We start from the raw sequence: 19,263 nt of genomic DNA, 5'->3' as shown, positions 1-19,263 counted from the left end.
CTTTATGAGAGAGAGAAGGAGGAAAGTGGAAGAATCAGATCACTCTGGCATATGCAATTCCAGGATTCAGGCTTGAAAGTCTAACACTTTATTCACTGTTGCTTATCTCTCATGTTGTTATATTATTTATGTATTTATTTTTAAATTTATTTTCCCTTTATGTTGCCGTTGTTGTTGTTGGGTAGGACAGAGAGAAATGGAAAGGGGGGGGGAAAGACAGGAGGAGAGAAAAACACCTGCAGACCTGCTTCACTGCCTGTAAAGTGAGTCCCCTGCAGGTGGGGAGCCGGGGGCTCGAACCGAGATCCTTATTCTGGCCCTTGCACTTTGCGCCACCTGCGCTTAACCCGCTGTGCTACTACCCGACTCCCTTCTTTTTTCTTTTTTATTAATATGGAACACTTCACAAATTTGCATGTCATCCTTGTGCAGGGGCCATGCTAATCGTTTTTGTATTGCTCCAATTTTAGTATGTGTGCTGCTGAAATGAACACTGCTATTTTCTTTCTTTTTAATTAATTAATTAATTAATTTTTATTTTACCAGAGCACTTCTCAGCTCTGGCTTATGGTAGTACAGGGGACTGAACCTGGGACTTTGGAGCCTCAGGTATGAGAATCTCTTTGTATAACCATTATGCTATCTACTCCTGCCCTGTTATTTTCTATTGTAGTCATTTCATATCATTTAAGATAATCAAAAAAAATTTTTTTTACTTTTTATTTTATTTTATTTTTTTGCCTCCAGAGTTATTGCTGGGGCTCGGTGCCTGCACCATGAATCCACTGCTCCTGGAGGCCATTCCCCCCCTTTTGTTGCCCTTGTTGTTGTAGCCTTGTTGTGGTTATTATTGTTGGTGGTGGTGTCGTTTGTTGTTGGATAGGACAGAGAGAAATGGAGAGAAGAGGGGAAGACAGAGATGGCGAGAGAGAGACAGACACCTGCAGACCTTTTTCACTGCCTGTGAAGCGACTCCCTTGCAGGTGGGGAGCCAGGGGCTTGAACCGGGATCCTTATGCCGGTCCTTGCGCTTTGTACCACGTGCACTTAACCCACTGCGTTACCAACCGATCCCCTATTTAAGATCATTTTAAGATTAAGATTTCATGATGCCCAAGCAGACATCAAAATAGATTAAGTGATGTGACATTTACAATTTTTAAAAAGAGATCTATTATGAAGGAGTAGTAAAAACATTTATCTTCACAAGTAAATCTTCAAAAATTGTGTATGTCAGGAGTCGGGCGGTGGCGCAGTGGGTTAAGCGCACGTGGCGCAAAGCTCAAGGACCGGCATAAGGATCCCGGTTCGAGCCCCGGCTCCCCACCTGCAGGGGGGTCGCTTCACAGGCGGTGAAGCAGGTCTGCAGGTGTCTGTCTTTCTCTCCCCTCTCTCTCTCTGTCTTCCCCTCCTCTCTCCATTTCTCTCTGTCTTATCCAACAACAAAGCAATGTCAACAATGGCAATAATAACAGCAACGAGGCTGCAACAACTAGGGCAACAAAAAAAGGGGGAAAAATGGCCTCCAGGAGCGGTGGACTCATTGTGCAGGCACCGAGCCCAGCAATAACCCTGGAGGGGAAAAAAAATTGTGTATGTCAATGGAATACTATTCAGCTATTAAAAATGGTGACTTCACCGTTTTCAGTCCATCTTGGATGGAGCTTGAAGAAATCATGTTAAATGAAATAAGTCAGAAACAGAAGGAGGAATATGGGATGATATCACTCTCAGGCAGAAGCTGAAAAACAAGATCAGAAGAGCAAACACAAGTAGAACCTGAACTGGAGTTGGTGTACTGCACCAAAGTAAAAGACTCTGGGGTGGGTGGAGGGAGGGAGAGTACAGGTCCAAAAAAGGATGACTGAGGACCTAGTGGGGGTTGTATTGTTATGTGGAAAACTGAGATATGTTCTGTTATGTACAAACTATTGTATTTACTGTCAAATGTAAAACATTAATCCCCCAATAAATAAATTTTAAAAATGTTGTGTATGGGTGGGCTTACTGAAAATATAATTTATTCAAGATGATAATTTGTAGTCATTCAAGGTTATAATTTAAAGGGTGAAGGAGTAAAACCTGTGTTTATGTCACTCATTAACTTATTTAAACTTCAGGTTTGACTTGTGTTTCTTAGAACCACACATATGAAACATAGACTCTTTATACCCACCTTAGGGCAGGAGCACAACTGAGACTGAAGAGCACCAGCCCAGGTTGCAAAAGAAATATGGTGACTTAGGGGAGTCGGGCGGTAGCACAGCGGGTTAAGCGCACAGTGGCACAAAGCGCAAGGACCGGCAGAAGGATCCCGGTTAGAGCCCCCGGCTCCCCACCTGCAGGGGAGTCACTTCACAGGCAGTGAAGCAGGTCTGCAGATGTCTATCTTTCTCTCCCGCCTCTGTCTTCCCCTCCTCTCTCCATTTCTCTCTCTCCTAGCCAACAACGACATCAATGAAAACAACAATATTAACTACAACAATAAAACAACAAGGGCAACAAAAGGGAATAAATAAATAAATATTTAAAAAAGGGGCCGGTTGATGGTGCACTTGGTTGAGTGCACATGCTACAATGCAGAAGGACCCAGGTTCAAGCCCCCGGTCCCTACCTGCAGGGGGAAATCTTCACAAGTGGTGAAGCAGGTGTCTCTGCTGCAGGTCTTTCTCTCTCTCTCTCTGTCACCCCCTTCCCTCTCTATTTCTGGCTGTCTCTATCTAATAAATAAAGATTAAAATAAATAAATAAATAAATAAATAAATAAATAAATATGACAGTTCACCATAAATATCTCATTTCCTATCTATCTATCTATCTATCATTATCTATCATCTATCTATCTGTGATAGAGACAGAGGGAAGTTTAGAGGGAAAGGAAAGATAGAGGAGAGAAACCTGCAGCACTGCCTCATCTCCTGTGAAGCTTCCTCTCTGCAGATGGGGATCAGGGTCTTGAACCTGGGTCCTTGCACATGTGCATTCAACAGGGCCAAACATCTCATTTTAAAAAAATATTTATTTATTATTGGATAGAGGCAGAGAGAAGTTGACAGGTGAAGGGGAGACAGAGGGAGACAGGCAAAGAGACGCCTTCACCACTGGTGAAGCTTCCCCGCTGTGGGCAGTAGGGGCTGGAACTCCAGTCTTTGAGCATTGCAACCTGTGCACTTAACCAGGTGCACCAACCCCTGGACCCCCCCATTTTTTTTTTTTTACCAGAGCACTGATTAATTCTGGTTTATTGTGGTGTGGGAGATTGAACCTGTGAGTCCGGAGCCTCAAGTATCAGAGTCTGTTTGCATAACCATTATGCTATCTACATCCTCCCCCAAACATCTCATTTTCATTGTATTATTTTATTTCCTTCATAGCTTAAATCGCTAGTCTAAATTATCGTGGTTTGCATATTGTCTGTCTTTCTTCATCAACATAGGTTTAAAAAACCTTTTCCTGTCATTATATTGAATACAAAATAGGCCCTCAATAAGTATTTGTTGAATGGATAATTTATCAAATGAATAAAAATTTGTTTTCTTCTAGTAAACTGTTTAAAACATTTTGGAAAATTCTAAACATTCAGAAAAGCACCATCTTCATATTGCTTCAAGTTTTATCTTTTTTATTTATTTTATTTTTTTGATTTCTTTATTGGGGGGTTAATGGTTTACAGTCGACAGTAAAATACAATAGTTTGTACATGTGTAACACTTCCCAGTTTTCCACAAACAATTCACCCCCACTAGGTCCTCTGCCATCATGTTCCAGGACCTGAACCCTTCACCACCCCCACCCCAGAGTCTTTTACTTTAGTGCAGTGCACCAACAAATTTTATCTTTTAAAACTAAAGAAGAACATTTAAGAGGTGGAGAGATCGGCAACTGGGACTAAATGGGCAGCCTTCAATTAAGCCCTGAGACCTGTGGTCCAACAGCATCACTTAACAGAGACTACAGATCCCAGGCAGCCACGCAGTAACAGGTCACGTGATCCCTCTCCTTTTCTCTCTCTCTCTCTCTCTCTTTCTCTCTTTTTCAGTAAACAACCAATGAGAGGTAGCGTTTACAAAGGTCTAGTTCGGCGTCTGGTTAGTGAACAGTGGGCTGACTTGAGCCTAGTTATTACTGTTTGGAATGTGCTGCTGCAAGTCAGATTTAAAAGGGGTTTTCCTGCTACTTACTAGTTCATTGTGCAGATTCTTGCAGGGGGAAGAAAAGCTGAATTAATCTAGATGGACGCAATACTGAATTACAGGTCGGAAAGTACTGAAGATTACTACACCTTACTGGGCTGTGATGAGCTGTCTTCGGTAAGACAGGGATTTTCTTTTAAACAATAATATATCAAATTTTGGTTTAACTTTAGCTTGTATTATTTAAGGCTCTGCTGGCTCCCAGGACGTTAAGGTGTTAAATGTCTGCTGTTTTGCTCGAATAGTGTTCTATTGCAATTTATGCAAGCTTTTGATTGAGTATGTGTAATGTATGTATATGGTCATACACTCTATTTCACAGTACACAAAAAATACATATTTGAAATTTTATTGTAGTTGCCGATGATATTGCTTTTATTCTAGATAAGCCATATCTTTCTTATACTGATTTGTACCACAATTGAGATAATTGTAATTTTCAAGTTGTTAGTAATTTTAGAATGGTTTATGTACTTTCAGATGAGGAGTTAAATTATAGGATACTATATGCACTTGTTGATCTCTGCTGTTCTCTACCGACATTATGAGGAAGAATTCACCATGCCATTAAGTACCCTACCCTTCACGTACATTTGAGTGATGACTTATTTCAATCAGCTGACTATTCTGTTATGTAAATGTTTAACATTTCATTTAGTTTCAGCTTTTCAATTTTATACATTACTGATTTGAATATAAAATGTGTTCATTTTTACATATTGTTAAATCTTTACATTTATATAATCAGTAAAATATTGATTTCATCAATTTTAACCATTAGTATTAATTTTTCAGTTAGTAAGTGGACATTGATTACAGAAGGATAGTATACTTCAACAAAGAAGAACAGGTTGGAAGAGGGTCTGCCCATACTGACTTATTTTTAAGGTTTATTTATTTATTTATGAGAAAAATAGGAGAGACAGAAAGAACCAGACATCTTTTTGGTACATGTGCTGCCGGGGGTCGAACTCAGGACCTCATGCTTGAGAGTCCAATTCTTTATCCACTGCACCACCTCCCGGACCACCTAATACTGATTTCTTTATTTTTATTTTTGCCACCCTGGTTATCACTGGCCTGCATGACTCCACTGTTTTCTGTGGCTATTTTTTTTTTTATATATAGAGGTTGAGAGACAGAGGGAGATGGTGAGACAGGGAGAGACAGAGAGGAGAGATACCAGCAGCATTGCTCCACTGCTCATAAAACTTCTCCCCTGAAGGTGGGGACTAGAGATTTGAACCTGGTTCCTCATGCATGGAAATGCATGTGTCGTACTGGGTGAGCCACCACTCAGCTACTGTCAATATTAATTTTTAGAACTGTTTTTTTTACTTACTTTTGTTTTGTAAGGCTGAAGTTTAATAATAAAATTTATTTCTATTTTGAGAATAGAATTCAATATTAGACAAAGGGATCAAAATCTCTATTATTATTTTATTTTTTTTTTACCGGAGCACTGCTCAACTCTGGCTTATTCTTGTTTAGTGAAGATTTGCTTGTAACATTTGCAAAAACCTATTACTATTTTTACTGTATATGTTATTCATACTTCGTAACGTGTGTTCAACCTGGTGTGCCACCACCCCGCCCTCTCACACTTTGGGTTGTACTATTGTCAAATAATTTTTGAAGTATGTCTTTAAAATCCAAGTAATATAATTTAAATTTAACAACTTGAGTTTTAAAAAAATACACTGTTAGATTAGAAAGTTTTTTTTTATTCTTGTAATAAATCTTGCCTCATTTAGTTAGTTTTTTGTAATTACATTATCTTCTCAGTTTACAAAAATGGTCAATTTTTAATAGACTAAAATGGCCCCATTGTTTATTTATAGTGTTTATAACAGTTTTATTTCGTGGCTGTTATGTTATAGTTTTTTTGTATGCACTCTAACATATAGTCAAAGGAAAATAAAAGCACTGTTTCAATTTTCCATCTATTTAAGGCTTAGCCATTCTGTCAGTGGTGTGGTGTATATAGATAATAGTCTAAAATAATAATAGATAATAATTTAAAGTGAAATGACCTGTCACAATTTTGTCTTCTTTTAAAAATATATTTTTAAATTAATTTAAAATTTTTAAAATTTATTTTTGGTTAGAGACAGAGAAACTGAGAGGGGAGGGGAAGATAGAGAGGAAGAGAAATAGACACCTGCAGCCCTGTCTCACCACTTGTGACGCTTTCCCCTGTAGTGGGGACCAGGTGCTTGAACCCAGGTCCATGTGCACTGTAGTGGGTGCACTTAACCAGGTGCGTGCCACCGCCTGGCCTCAAAAATATTTATTTATTAAAGATTTTATTAATTTATTTATTCATGAAGACAGAAGGAGAAAGAGAAAGAACCAGACATCACTCTGGTACATGTGCTGCCAGGGATTGAACTCTGGGCCTCATGCTTGAGAGTCCAGTACATATCCATTGCGCCACCTCCTGGACCACATACTTATTTATTTTATGAGAGAGAAAGAGACCTGACCAGTGCTCTGGCATAAGAGCTCTAACAGCATGTTTACTTGGTTTATATTGCAAGATCTCTTTTATTTCAAATATTCATTGATTTGATGCTTTAACTTTGACCTGAACTGCTTAGGCCCAAACTAAAGTTAGCAGTCAAAAAACTAAATATATATATATTACATATGTATACATACACACATTTAAAGATTTATTCATTTATGAGAGAGGGAGAGAATTGAGATTCATGGAGGGAGACAGGCATTTATGTGGCCCAGGTGTGAATCTGATCACTCTGTTACCTACTGAAGTATTTAGTGCCTTGGCCAGGCAGAGAGCTCTGTTTGCCAGAACACTGGACTTGCACACCTGAGGGCCCAGATTTGCTCCTGAGCACTTCTGATTGCCACGGCTGAGCAGTGTTCTGATCTCTCTCTTCCTCATAAGAATGAATAGATAAATATTTAGAGAAATGAAGTATATTCAGCTGGTAGAGATGAAATTATTGTGCTAAAAGGACATGTGGAAGAACATTCAGTTTCGAAAACTAACCAATTGATTATGGAAATATGAAAGACACCACAAAGAGATGCTTGTTGTTGTTAAAGACTAGGAGAGAGAAAGTGTGACCACAGCACAGAAACTTCCTTCAGTGTGAGGGGGTAGGGTGGTGGTGATGGTTGCTGGGAGGTGGGGAGGCTGGGGAAGGGGGCGGTGGAAAAGGGTTGGGATAAACTTGGGTCACACTTGGCCATGTAGCAACTACCTAGCCAAAGGAAAATGTTAACCTAAATCACCAGTATTTGGAAGCATGCCATATACTGATGTATACCAATTACATGTGCATACATGCATTTATTGATTGAGTGATTGATTGAATTGCCACCAGGGCTATTGCTGGGCTCCGTGCTGGCACTACAAATCCACCACTCCTGGCTGCCTTTTTTTTTTCCCCCTTCTAATGTTTATTAGATAGGATAGAGAGAAATTGAGGTAGGATGGGGAGATAGAGAGAGGGAAAGAGAGATACAGACACCTGCAGACCTATTTCCCCACTTGTGAAGCAACCCCCCTGAAGGTGGGAAGTGGGGGCGCTTGGTAATATGTGAGCTTAACCAGGTGTGCCACCGCCGGGCCCCCTAGATCCTTTTATCTTTGCATTAATATGTACATGCATATGTACATATGTGTTTTTATGTAGACAGACTGCTTGGGTTCAAATCCTGATTTTGCCACTTTTTGCTGTCTGATTTTCATTTGGTTTCCTAATTTGTAAAGTGGAAGTAATAATAGCTCAGAGGTGTGGAAATTAATTTAAAAAACATTTTAAATTAAATAATGCTTTATAGCAAAAGGGAATAGTTTCTGGCACATTGTAAAATCATTTAAATTCTTTCTTACCAGGTCCCCCCCCCCCCTTTAATAGAGACAGAAAAAAAATAGGGAAGTGGGAGAGAGAGAGGGAGAGAGAGAGAGTGTGTGTGACTGACTTCCAATGCTGTTCCACTACTCATGAAGTTTCTCTCCTGCAGATGGAAAGAAACTTGAACCTGTTGAACAGAGGCTTGAATCTGGCCAAGTATTACTATTTTCTCCTCTCAAATCACTTAACTGGGGGAAACAATGAGCTCGGGATAGTTGCCACATGAGTACAATTAAAAATATTTTGTTTATTTATTTATTGGGTAAAGACAGAAGCTGAGATGGAAGGGGAAAATAGGGAGAGAGAAAGACACCTGCTTCCCCCCTCAGGTGGGGAGCTGGGGTTTGAACTCAGGCTTTTGTGCATGGTAACATGCACTCTTAACAAGGTGTGCCACCACCCAGCCTTGTATTATTTATTTTTTAAAGACTATCTATTTATGAGGAAGAGGGGGAGGGAGAAGAGGAGTAGGAGGAAGGTGGGAAATCAGAGCATCACTGACATTATGCATTGCACGAAAACGGCTCAAGACCTCAGGTGTGAGAGCCCAATGCCTTAACCATGATACCACCTCCCTGACCTGCAGGAAATCTTTATTTCTGCTGGTGTTTCAACTCTCTGGGCTGAGTTTTTTAGACAGAAGGAGAAGGATAAACAGACAGAGATGGGGAAAAGCCACAAAACCAAAGCTTCCTCCACTGCAGTGGAGGCCTGACTTGAACCTGGGCTGCATGCATGGTAAAGCAGGTGCACTACCAAGGTGAGCTATTTCACCTTCCCCACAGTAACTATGAATCAATCTTAATAAGTATTATATATTTAATAGCTATAGACACACATATACAAGTAAAATGCACATATGTGTTATATATTCCTTTCTTTCTTTTTTTTGTTGTTACTGTTTTTTTTAAATTTATTTCTTTATTGGGGAATTAATGTTTTACATTCAACAGTAAATACAATAGTTTGTACATGCATAACATTACCCAGTTTCCCATTTAACAATACAACCCCCACTATGTCATTTATCATCCTTCATGGACCTGTATTCTCCCCACCCACCCATCCCAGAGTCTTTTACTTTGGTGTAATAATCCAATTCCATTTCAGGTTCGACTTGTGTTTTCTTTTCTGATCTTGTTTTTCAACTTCTGCCTGAGAGTGAGATCATCCCATATTCATCCTTCAGTTTCTGACTTATTTCACTCAACATGATTTTTTTCAAGATCCATCCAAGATCAGCTGAAAACGGTGAAGTCACCATTTTTTACAGCTGAGGAGTATTCCATTGTGTATATATACCACAACTTGCTCAGCCACTCATCTGTTGTTGGACACCTGGGTTGCTTCCAGGTTTTGGCTATTACAGATTGTGCTGCCAAGAACATATGTGTACACAGATCTTTTTGGATGGATGTGTTGGGTTCCTTAGGATCTATCCCCAGGAGAGGAATTGCAGGGTCATAGGGTATGTCCATTTCTAGCCTTCTGAGAGTTCTCCAGACTGTTTTCCACAGAGGTTGGACCAATTGACATTCCCACAAGCAGTGCAGGAAGGTTCCTTTGACCCCACACCCTCTCCAGCATTTGCTGCTGTTACCTTTTCTGATGTATGACATTCTCACAGGAGTGAAGTGATATCTCATTGTTGTCTTGATTTGCATTTCTCTGACAATCAGAGACTTGGAGCATTTTGTCATGTGTTTCTCGGCCTTTTGGATCTCTTCTGTGGTGAATATTCTGTCCAAGTCCTCCCCCCATTTTTGGATGGGGTTATTTGTTGTCTTGTTGTTGAGTCTAGCAAGCTCTTTATATATGTTGGTTATTAAACTCTTGTCTGATGTATGGCATGTAAAGATCTTCTCCCATTCTGTGAGGGGTCTCTTGGTTTGGGTAGTGGTTTCTTTTGCTGTGAAGAAGCTTTTTAATTTGATGTAGTCCCATAGGTTTATACTTTCTGTCTTCCCCTCCTCTCTCGATTTCTCTCTGTCCTATCCAACAACAATGACATCAATAACAATAATAATAACAACAACAACGATAAAACAACAAGGGCAACAAAAAGGGAAAAAAATAGTCTCCAGGAACAGTGGATTTGTGGTGTAGGCACCAAGCCCCAGCAATAACCCCAGAGGCAAAAAAAGTACATATACATATACATATACATATACATATACATATACATATACATATACATATACATATACATATACATATACATATACATGACTAAATTTCACGTTTTTTCTACATACATTTAGGTGTATTTATTTTCCTCCTATCTTCTAGAATGTTTGTATGTATTTACAGCCTCACCAGGGAAGTAGGAGAATGTTTGTTTATATTCTCAATCATACTAGTCAGTATTATCCCTTAAATATTTTCTTTATTTGATTGTGAGTAAAGATGTTTATTGACTAACTGGGTAAGTTATTTTTCAGGTCACCGGACTGTGGATCAGGAAGGCAGTATTTAGTGGACCTTGACTTAAAAGGCCTCAGCTGATTATGGGCTGTACTTGGCACTGGGCACAAGGGGTAGAGATGCCAGGAGAGAAATAAAACATGCCCGAGACTGACTATCAAACTCATGCTACCCGTCTACTAAGAGCCAGATCTATGCAAGAGATTTAGGATAAATATTGTGACAGTGATTACTACATTTAGTAATGAAAACCAGAAACAGACTATTCTTGATTTTTTCAAAGATAAAACATTTGCAAAATACAGAAAATATAAGCAAAAAACTAAAAGTCACCTGATAGCATTATTGAAAACAACCATTTTCATACATTTGCTTTATAGACTAGTATCAGAATGTTTCCTAATGAATAGGAACTAAAAAATAAAACAACAGCAGCAATAATAAAATTCCCAATTTTTTTAAGTCTTTGGTATATAAGTTTAATTTTACATTGTTAAAACTTCCCAAGATATAAATGTATGTGCATATATAGTATATATAATTGTGTAAAGATATATCTCTTTATTTATTTTTATTTTTCATTTTTTTTTTTTTTTGCCTCCAGGGTTATTGCTGAGCTTGGTGCCTGCACTATGAATCCACTGCTCCTGGAGGCTATTTTTTTCCTTTTGTTGCCCTTGTTATTATAGTTGTTGTTGTTGTTGAATAGGACAGAGAGAAATTGAGACAGGACGGGAAGACAGTGAGGGAGAGAGAAAGATAGACACCTGTAGACCTGCTTCACTGCTTGCTAAGTGACCCCCAGCAGGTGGGGCTCAGGATTAGAACCGGTATCCTTATGCTGGTCCTTGTGCTTTGCACCATGTGTGCTTAATCCGCTGCGCTACCTCCTGGCCCCCATATATATCTTTATATGTTATGAAATCAATGGTATTGAGATCTATTAGGTTTATAATTAAGTGTATTTGACAGATGTAAACACAGTGAAACTACTGTCACAATCAAGATACAGGGTATTTCCACGAATAACTCAAAATTTCAGTCTTATCATCCCTCCAAACTCAACCCAAGGCAGTCACTGTCATTAGAGATCACCTTGCTTTTTTAGCTGTGTTTTGTGTTTTCTTTTTCCAAAGCATGAGTCAATTCTGGCCTATGGTGGTGTTAGGGGTTGAACCTGGGACCTCAGGGTCTGAGACATGAAAGTTTTTTTACATAACTATTATGTATTTTGCTATCTCATTATCTCACATTTTTATCAGTTTTAAATGTAAATGACAACATATGGTATTAAGACCTAGAAATACAATGACATTTGACTTATATACATTTAATCTTTTTTAAAAAATATTTTATTTATTAATGAGAAAGGAAGAGAGAGAGAAAGAACCAGACATAACTCTGGTACATGTGCTGCTGGGAATTGAACTCAGGACCTCATGCTTGAGAGTCCAATGCTTTATCCACAGCACCATCTCCCGGACCACACTTATATACATTTAATCTTATAGGAAAGTGTAAGTCAGTGTTTGATGTGTTTATACTATTTTCATTCTCACAGGTATATTATATTCTATGTTGCTTTATTATTATTATTTTTATTTATTTATTCCCTTTTGTTGTTCTTGTTGTAGTTATTATTGATGTCATTGTTGTTGGATAGGACAGAGAGAAATGGAGAGAGGAGGGGAAGACAGAGAGGGGAGAGAGAAAGACAGACACCTGTGAAGCGACTCCCCTGGGGGGGTGGGGGCTCGAACCAGGATGCTTACTCCGGTCCGGTCCTTGCGCTTTGCGCCACGTGCGCTTAACCCGCTGCGCTACCGCCTAACTCCCTGCTTTATTATTTTTATTAAAATGTTATATTTACTTATTTTGGATAGGGAGAAATTGAGAAGGAAGGAGACAGAAGGAGAGAGAGACATCTGCTGCACTGCGTCACCACTGGTGAAGCTTTCCTCCTGTAGGGTGTATTTGTCTCTCTCTCTCTCTCTCTCTTTCTCACCAGAGAACTGCACAGCTCTGGCTTGTGGTGGTTGAGGCACTGTGACTTAAAGCTTCAAGCACCAAGGACTTTGCATAGTCATTATGCTATTTCCCTCACTCCATTCTCGATTTTCTTTGTCATATAGGCAGATTATGATGACTGATAGCAAAAGGCAATACCCTTAAAAGGAAACACAATTATTGCCGCTCAGACAAAAAGTTTTTCTCTTCCTATTATTCCAGTGTGTTTAGTAAATACTTAATAAGGAAAATAATAGTTAATTCATTTAAGCTTTATACACAGGCCTATCCGATGAAACCTGTCTTTGATTGTAAAAGTGAAGACAAGCTTTTCCAGAGCCTTTATATTTGAATTTATTCTTTATTTAACTTTTATTTTTACTTATTTATTTTCATTTACTTGATTTTAATGAGAAAGAGTAGACACAGAGGGAAAGATACCAAGAGAGAGAAAGAGACTGGAACACTGCTCAGTTCTGGCTTATGGTGGGGCTGGGGATTGAACCTGGGACCTCAGAGCCTCAGACTTGAAAGACTTTTGCATAACCATTATGCTGTCTCCACAGCCCCTTTATTTAACTTTTAAAACACTGTTATAGTTGGCTATCAAACACTTGCTTGTAAGCATATTGAATCTAGCCCTTCTTTCATTCACTAATGCATTAACATACCAGCGGTGAGTATTACTGTTTTTTTTTTTTTTCTTTTGCCTCCAGGGTTATTGCTGGGGCTCGGTGCCTGCACTACAAAGCCACTGCTCTTGTAGCCATATCTATCTCTGTGTCTGTCTGTCTGTCTGTCTGTCTGTATATTTATTTATGACAGAGAAATTGAAAGAGGAGGGGAAGGCAGGGAGAGAGAAATATAGAGACACCTGCAGACCTACTTCACCGATTGCTAGGCGACCTCCCTACAGGTGGGGAGCCGGGAGAATGGAACCGGGCGGGATCCTTGCACTTTGCACTATGTGTGCTTAACCCAGTACGCCACTGTCTGGCCCCCGCAGCGAATGCTATTCATTGGCCGCGGGAAGAGGGCTGACACTGAATGCCATCCTCAGTATGATACTTCTTCGTGGTGATGATGCTGTTTCTTATGATTTGGATCAAAGAGTAAACAATCTTTTTGTGAGAATTAATAGCGACACAGAGCTGACAAGAATATTTCTTCTACGAATGTTATGACAATATTGAGCTGCTTGAGAATTTACTTCTCAACGAAGAGGTGATTTACTTCCATTAGGTAGTCAATGGTTAATAGTTCCTAAGTCTGAAGAATTCAACTGTATAAAACAGTGGTTATGATTAGTGCATCTGAAGTCCAACTGCTTAGCTAACAGAAAACTCAGCTTATTAGTAACTAACTAAATGACTTTTGACAAGTTACCCATTAATATTTTAATTATAGTTTCTATTATTGAGGTGGTTTTTTTTTTGTTTTTTTTTTGCCTCCAGGGTTATTGCTGGGGTTTGGCGCCTTCACTATGAGTCCACTGCTCTTGGAGGCCATAATCTTTCTTTTGTTGTTGATGTTGTTGTTGTTGGATAGGACAAAGAAAAATTGAGAGAGGAGGGGAAGACAGAGAGGGGGAGAGAAGGAAAGACACCCGCAGACCTGCTTCACTGCTTGTGAGGTGGCCCCTCTGCCAGTGGGCAGCCGGTGTCCTTGCACTTTGTACCCTGTGCGCCTAACGCTCCTACTACCGCCCATCCCCCACCCAATTACTGAATTGTTACAATGATCAGACTTTGTATTAGGCATAGTATTTATTTATTTATTTATTATTATTCTTTATTTAGTTTTCCCTTTTGTTGCCCTTGTTGTTTTTTATTGTTGTAGTTATTGATCTCGTCGTTGTTGGATAGGACAGAGAGAAATGGAGAGAGGAGGGGAATACAGACAGGGGGAGAGAAAGATTGACACCTGAAGACCTGCTTCACCGCCTCTGAAGTGACTCCTCTGCAGGTGGGGAGCCGGAGGCTCGAACTGGGATCCTTATGCTGGTCCTTGCGCTTTGCGCCATGTGCGCTTAACCCGCTACGCTACGCTACCGCCCAGGCATAGTATTTATGTTATTATTATTTAAGTATGAGGGAACCTAAGCATGTGGAAATTATGTAACTTGCCAAAAGTCTTTTTTTTTTCCTTATACTAAATCTGAGAGTCTAGGAGAGAGAGAGAGAGAGACCACAGAGCTGAAGCATATGATAAAGCAGCACACTACCCAAGTGAGCCACTGCACCTTTGCAATTTTGTCTAACATCTTAAAGCAGAACTGCGATTTAGGATGAAGCAATCAGATTGCAGAGTCGAGTAACCATTGTTGTCTGCTGCTACTGCCATTGAATTACAATTAATAAAGTCAAGTTGTGACAATTCATGACAATAAGGATTAGGTGGGTGACTGAAATTGTAACACAATCATAGGAAATCCTCAAACTATTTTAGTTGGGGTTGGAGTTTTATGTTTTTCCAATCAAAATTTCTAATCAGAATGCTAGTTAATACTAAAATCTACAGGTTTGAATTTTCTTCCTCTCCTTTTTTTCCCTTTTTGTCTTCAGGGTTATTGCTGGGGCTCAGTGCCTGCAGCATGAATTCACTGCTCCTGGAGGCCGTTTCCCCCCCTCCCCCTTTTGTTGCCCTTGTTGTTGTAGACTTGTTATTATTGTGGTTATTATTGTTGTTGTTGATGTCGTGCGCTGTTGGATAGGACAGGGTGAAATGGGGAGAGACCGCGAAGACAGTGAGGGGGAGAGAAAGATAGATACCTGCAGACCTGCTTCACTGCCGGGAGGTAGGGACCCGGGGGCTGGAACCCGGGTCCTTACACAGGTCCTTGCACTTTGCCCTACATGCACTTAACCCTCTGTGCTACTGTCCGACTTTCCATTTTTTAAATGTTATTGTTGTCCAGTTCCCTGTCTTCCAAAGAAGACATAATCATAAACAAAAACATAAACAAACATCTGATAAAGTACTAATATCCAAGATATATATATATATTTCACAAAATTCCATCAAAAAATAAGAAGAGGATGACACCTTACCAAATATGTAAGGTGAGGTAAGGTAAGGTAATACTAATATCTTGGGTATTAGTACTTTATCAGATGTTTGTTTATGATTTTTTTTCTCCCAATCATTAAGGTGTCTTTTAGTTTTAATAATAGGTCCCTTCATTGTGTAGAAGCCCTTACAAATTATTTATTTATTTACACGAGAGAGAAAGAGAAGGAGTGTTAGAACCAGAGCCTCACCCTGGCACATTTGGTGCCGGCGAATCAAACTCTGGGCCCTGTGCTCCTGAGTTCAGTGCTTAATCCACTGTATCTCCAGGGCCTTGAATAGAAACTTTTTAGTCTGATATAATCCCATCTGTTTATTCTGACTTTTGTTTCTCTTATTGGAATCAAACCACTGAAGAAATCCTTGGGGCCAGTATCATGGTGTGTTGGTTTACATGTATTTTATTGTTACTGCTCTAATTTTGATTTTATTTATTCATTGGATAGAGAAGTAGACTGAGAAGGGAAGAAAAGATACACAGAGAAATAGACAGACAACCTGCAGCTCTGCTTCATCACCCCTGAACTGTTCTCCCAGCAGATGGGGACCAGGGGCTTGAACCTGTATCCTTCCACACTGTAGTGCATGCACTTAATCAGGTGCAGTACTGCCTGGCCCCTTATTGTTATTGTTTTAACACTGAAATATTTTTCTCTTTTCTCTCTTCTCCTTTCCTTGTTTTTTTTTTTTTTTTTAAGTATTTTTGGGAATAAACTTTATTATTAGAGCTTTAAAATGCATAGTGGTAGATATGGAGAATAAGAGAAAAGGAATTCTTAGGAAAATTCTACATTTTATCTTTTAATCTGCCTCTGCTGGCTGCCATTTAAATAAAAGTATTGTAGGAAAAAAATTCATATGCCTATTTCTTTTTAGAGATGATAGAAGATTCAGGACAAACTTGAAAGGTAGAGTCTCTCTCTCTTTTTTTTAGAATTTTAATTAATTAATTAATTAATTCCCTTTTGTTGCCCTTGTTTTATATTTTATTTTTTTTAAAATTTATTTATTTATTGGGGAATTAATGTTTTACAATCAACAGTAAATACAATAGTTTGTACATGCATAACATTACCCAGTTTCCCATTTAACAATACAACCCCCACTATGTCATTAATCATCCTTCATGGACCTGTATTCTCCCCACCCACCCACCCCAGAGTCTTTTACTTGGGTGCAATATGCCAATTCCATTTCAGGTTCTACTTGTGTTTTCTTTTCTGGTCTTGTTTTTCAACTTCTGCCTGAGAGTGAGATCATCCCATATTCATCCTTCTGTTTCTGACTTATTTCACTCAACATGATTTTTTCAAGGTCCATCCAAGATCGGCTGAAAATGGTGAAGTCACCATTTTTTACAGTTGAGTAGTATTCCATTGTGTATATATACCACAACTTGCTCAGCCACTCATCTGTTGTTGGACACCTGGGTTGCTTCCAGGTTTTGGCTATTACAAATTGTGCTGCCAAGAACATATGTGTACACAGATCTTTTTGGATGGATGTGTTGGGTTCCTTAGGATCTATCCCCAGGAGAGGAATTGCAGGGTCATAGGGTAGGTCCATTTCTAGCCTTCTGAGAGTTCTCCAGACTGTTCTCCACAGAGGCAGACCAATTGACATTCCCACCAGCAGTGCAGGAGGGTTCCTTTGACCCCACACCCTCTCCAGCATTTGCTGCTGTTACCTTTTCTGATGTAGGACATTCTCACAGGAGTGAAGTGATATCTCATTGTTGATTTGCATTTCTCTGACAATCAGAGACTTGGAGCATTTTTTCATGTGTTTCTCGGCCTTTTGGATCTCTTCTGTGGTGAATATTCTGTCCAAGCCCTACCCCATTTTTGGATGGGGTTATTTGTTGTCTTGTTGTTGAGTCTGGCAAGCTCTTTATATATGTTGGTTATTAAACTCTTGTCTGATGTATGGCATGTAAAGATCTTCTCCCATTCTGTGAGGGGTCTCTTGGTTTGGGTAGTGGTTTCTTTTGCTGTGAAGAAGCTTTTTAATTTGATGTAGTCCCATAGGTTTATACTTGCCTTAGTCTTCTTTGTAATTGGATTTGTTTCATTGAAAATGTCTTTAAAATTTATGCGGAAAGAAGTTCTGCCAATATTTTCCTCTAAGTATTTGATAGTTTGTGGTCTAACATCCAAGTCCTTGATCCACTTGGAATTTACTTTTGTATTTGGTGAAATACAGTGATTCAGTTTCATTCTTCTGCATGTTTCAACCCATTGTTAACAACACCATTTGTTGAAGAGACTCTGCTTTCCCCATGTAATAGTCTGGGCCCCTTTGTCAAAGATTAGATGTCCATAGGTGTGGGGCCTCATTTCTGGGCTCTCAATTCTATTCCACTGGTCAGTGTGTCTATTCATGTTCCAGTGCCAAGCAGTTTTGATGACAATGGCCCTATAATACAGTTTGAGATCTGGGAGTGTGATGCCTCTGGTTCTGTTCTTTTTTCTCAAGATTGTTTTGGCAATTCTAGGTCTTTTCTGGTTCCAGATAAACATTTGTAGCATTTTTTCTATTCTCCTAAAAAATGTGCTTGGGATCTTGATGGGGATAGCATTAAATTTGTAGATGGCTCTGGGTAATATCTTCATTTTGATGATGTTAATTCTTCCAACCCATGAACATGGAATATCTTTCCACTTCTTTGTGTCTTTTTCAATTTCTTTGAGTAGTGACTCATAATTTTCAGTATACAAGTCTTTCAGTTCCTTGGTTAGATTTACTCCTAGATATTTTATTGTTTTTGTTGCTATAGAAAAGGAATTGATTTCTGGATTTCAATTTCTTCTAACTTAGTGTTTGCATAGAGGAATGCCACTGACTTTTGAATGTTAATTTTGTAGCCTGACACCTTACTGTATTGCCTGATGATTTCCAAAAGCTTCTTGCTGGATTCCTGAGGTTTTTCCATGTATACTATCATGTCATCTGCAAATAAGGAGAGTTTGACTTCTTCTCTTCCAATCTGTATCCCTTTAATTCCTTGCTCCTGCCTGATTGCTATGGCAAGAACTTCCAACACTATGTTGAATAGTAATGGTTATAGTGGGCAGCCCTGTCTAGTACCTGATCAGAGGGGAAATGCTTCCAGTTTTTCACCATTGAGTATGATGTTGGCTGTAGGTTTGCTATATATAGACTCCACTATCTTCAGGAATTTTCCATCTATTCTGATTTTTTGTAGTGTTTTAATCATAAAGGGATGTTGTATTTTGTCAAAGGCTTTCTCTGCATCTATTGATATGACCATGTGGTTTTTGGTCTTGCTTTTGTTGATGTGGTGGATCACATTGATTGATTTACATATATTAAACCAACGTTGCATGCCTGGGATAAACCCCACTCGGTCATGATGAACAATCTTTTTGATATACTGCTGTATCCGGTCGGCTAGAATTTTGTTCAATATTTTCGCATCTATGTTCATCAGAGATATTGGTCTGTAGTTTTCTTTTTTGGTTGTGTCCCTGTCTGCTTTTGGTATCAGGGTGATGTTGGCTTCATAGAAGCTGGCAGGGAGTATTCCAGTGTCTTCAATCTTCTGGAAGACTTTTAAAAGTAGAGGTATTAGTTCTTCTTTGAAGGTTTTGTAGAATTAATTTGTAAAACCATCTGGTCCAGGACTTTTATTTTTGGGAAGATTTTTGATAACTGTTTCAATT

General features: G+C 39.1%; 1 protein-coding gene and 1 non-coding gene across 3 annotated transcripts in view; one reads left to right on the top strand and one right to left on the bottom strand.

Annotated features, from left to right (window-relative positions):
- Positions 1 to 387: 387 nt before the first annotated feature.
- Positions 388 to 494, bottom strand: LOC132542729 (U6 spliceosomal RNA). Its single transcript, XR_009553704.1, has one exon. It is a non-coding gene; the product is annotated as a U6 spliceosomal RNA (small nuclear RNA).
- A 3,531-nt stretch (positions 495 to 4,025) lies between these two features.
- Positions 4,026 to 19,263, top strand: part of DNAJC12 (DnaJ heat shock protein family (Hsp40) member C12) — a 46,709-nt gene continuing 31,471 nt past the window's right edge. Inside the window, exon 1 of one of the 2 annotated variants that reach the window (XM_016191850.2) lies at positions 4,026 to 4,310. In XM_016191850.2, coding sequence (XP_016047336.1) covers positions 4,233 to 4,310 — 78 coding nt within the window. In that variant the 5' untranslated portion in view covers positions 4,026 to 4,232. The remainder of the gene's footprint in view (positions 4,311 to 19,263) is intronic. The other variant, XM_007531482.3, reaches the window with a different exon arrangement.

The sequence above is a fragment of the Erinaceus europaeus genome, chromosome 1, assembly GCF_950295315.1.
Source record: "Erinaceus europaeus chromosome 1, mEriEur2.1, whole genome shotgun sequence".
In the NCBI taxonomy this organism is placed as follows: domain Eukaryota; kingdom Metazoa; phylum Chordata; class Mammalia; order Eulipotyphla; family Erinaceidae; genus Erinaceus; species Erinaceus europaeus.
This window is presented reverse-complemented; position numbering and strand designations above follow the sequence as displayed.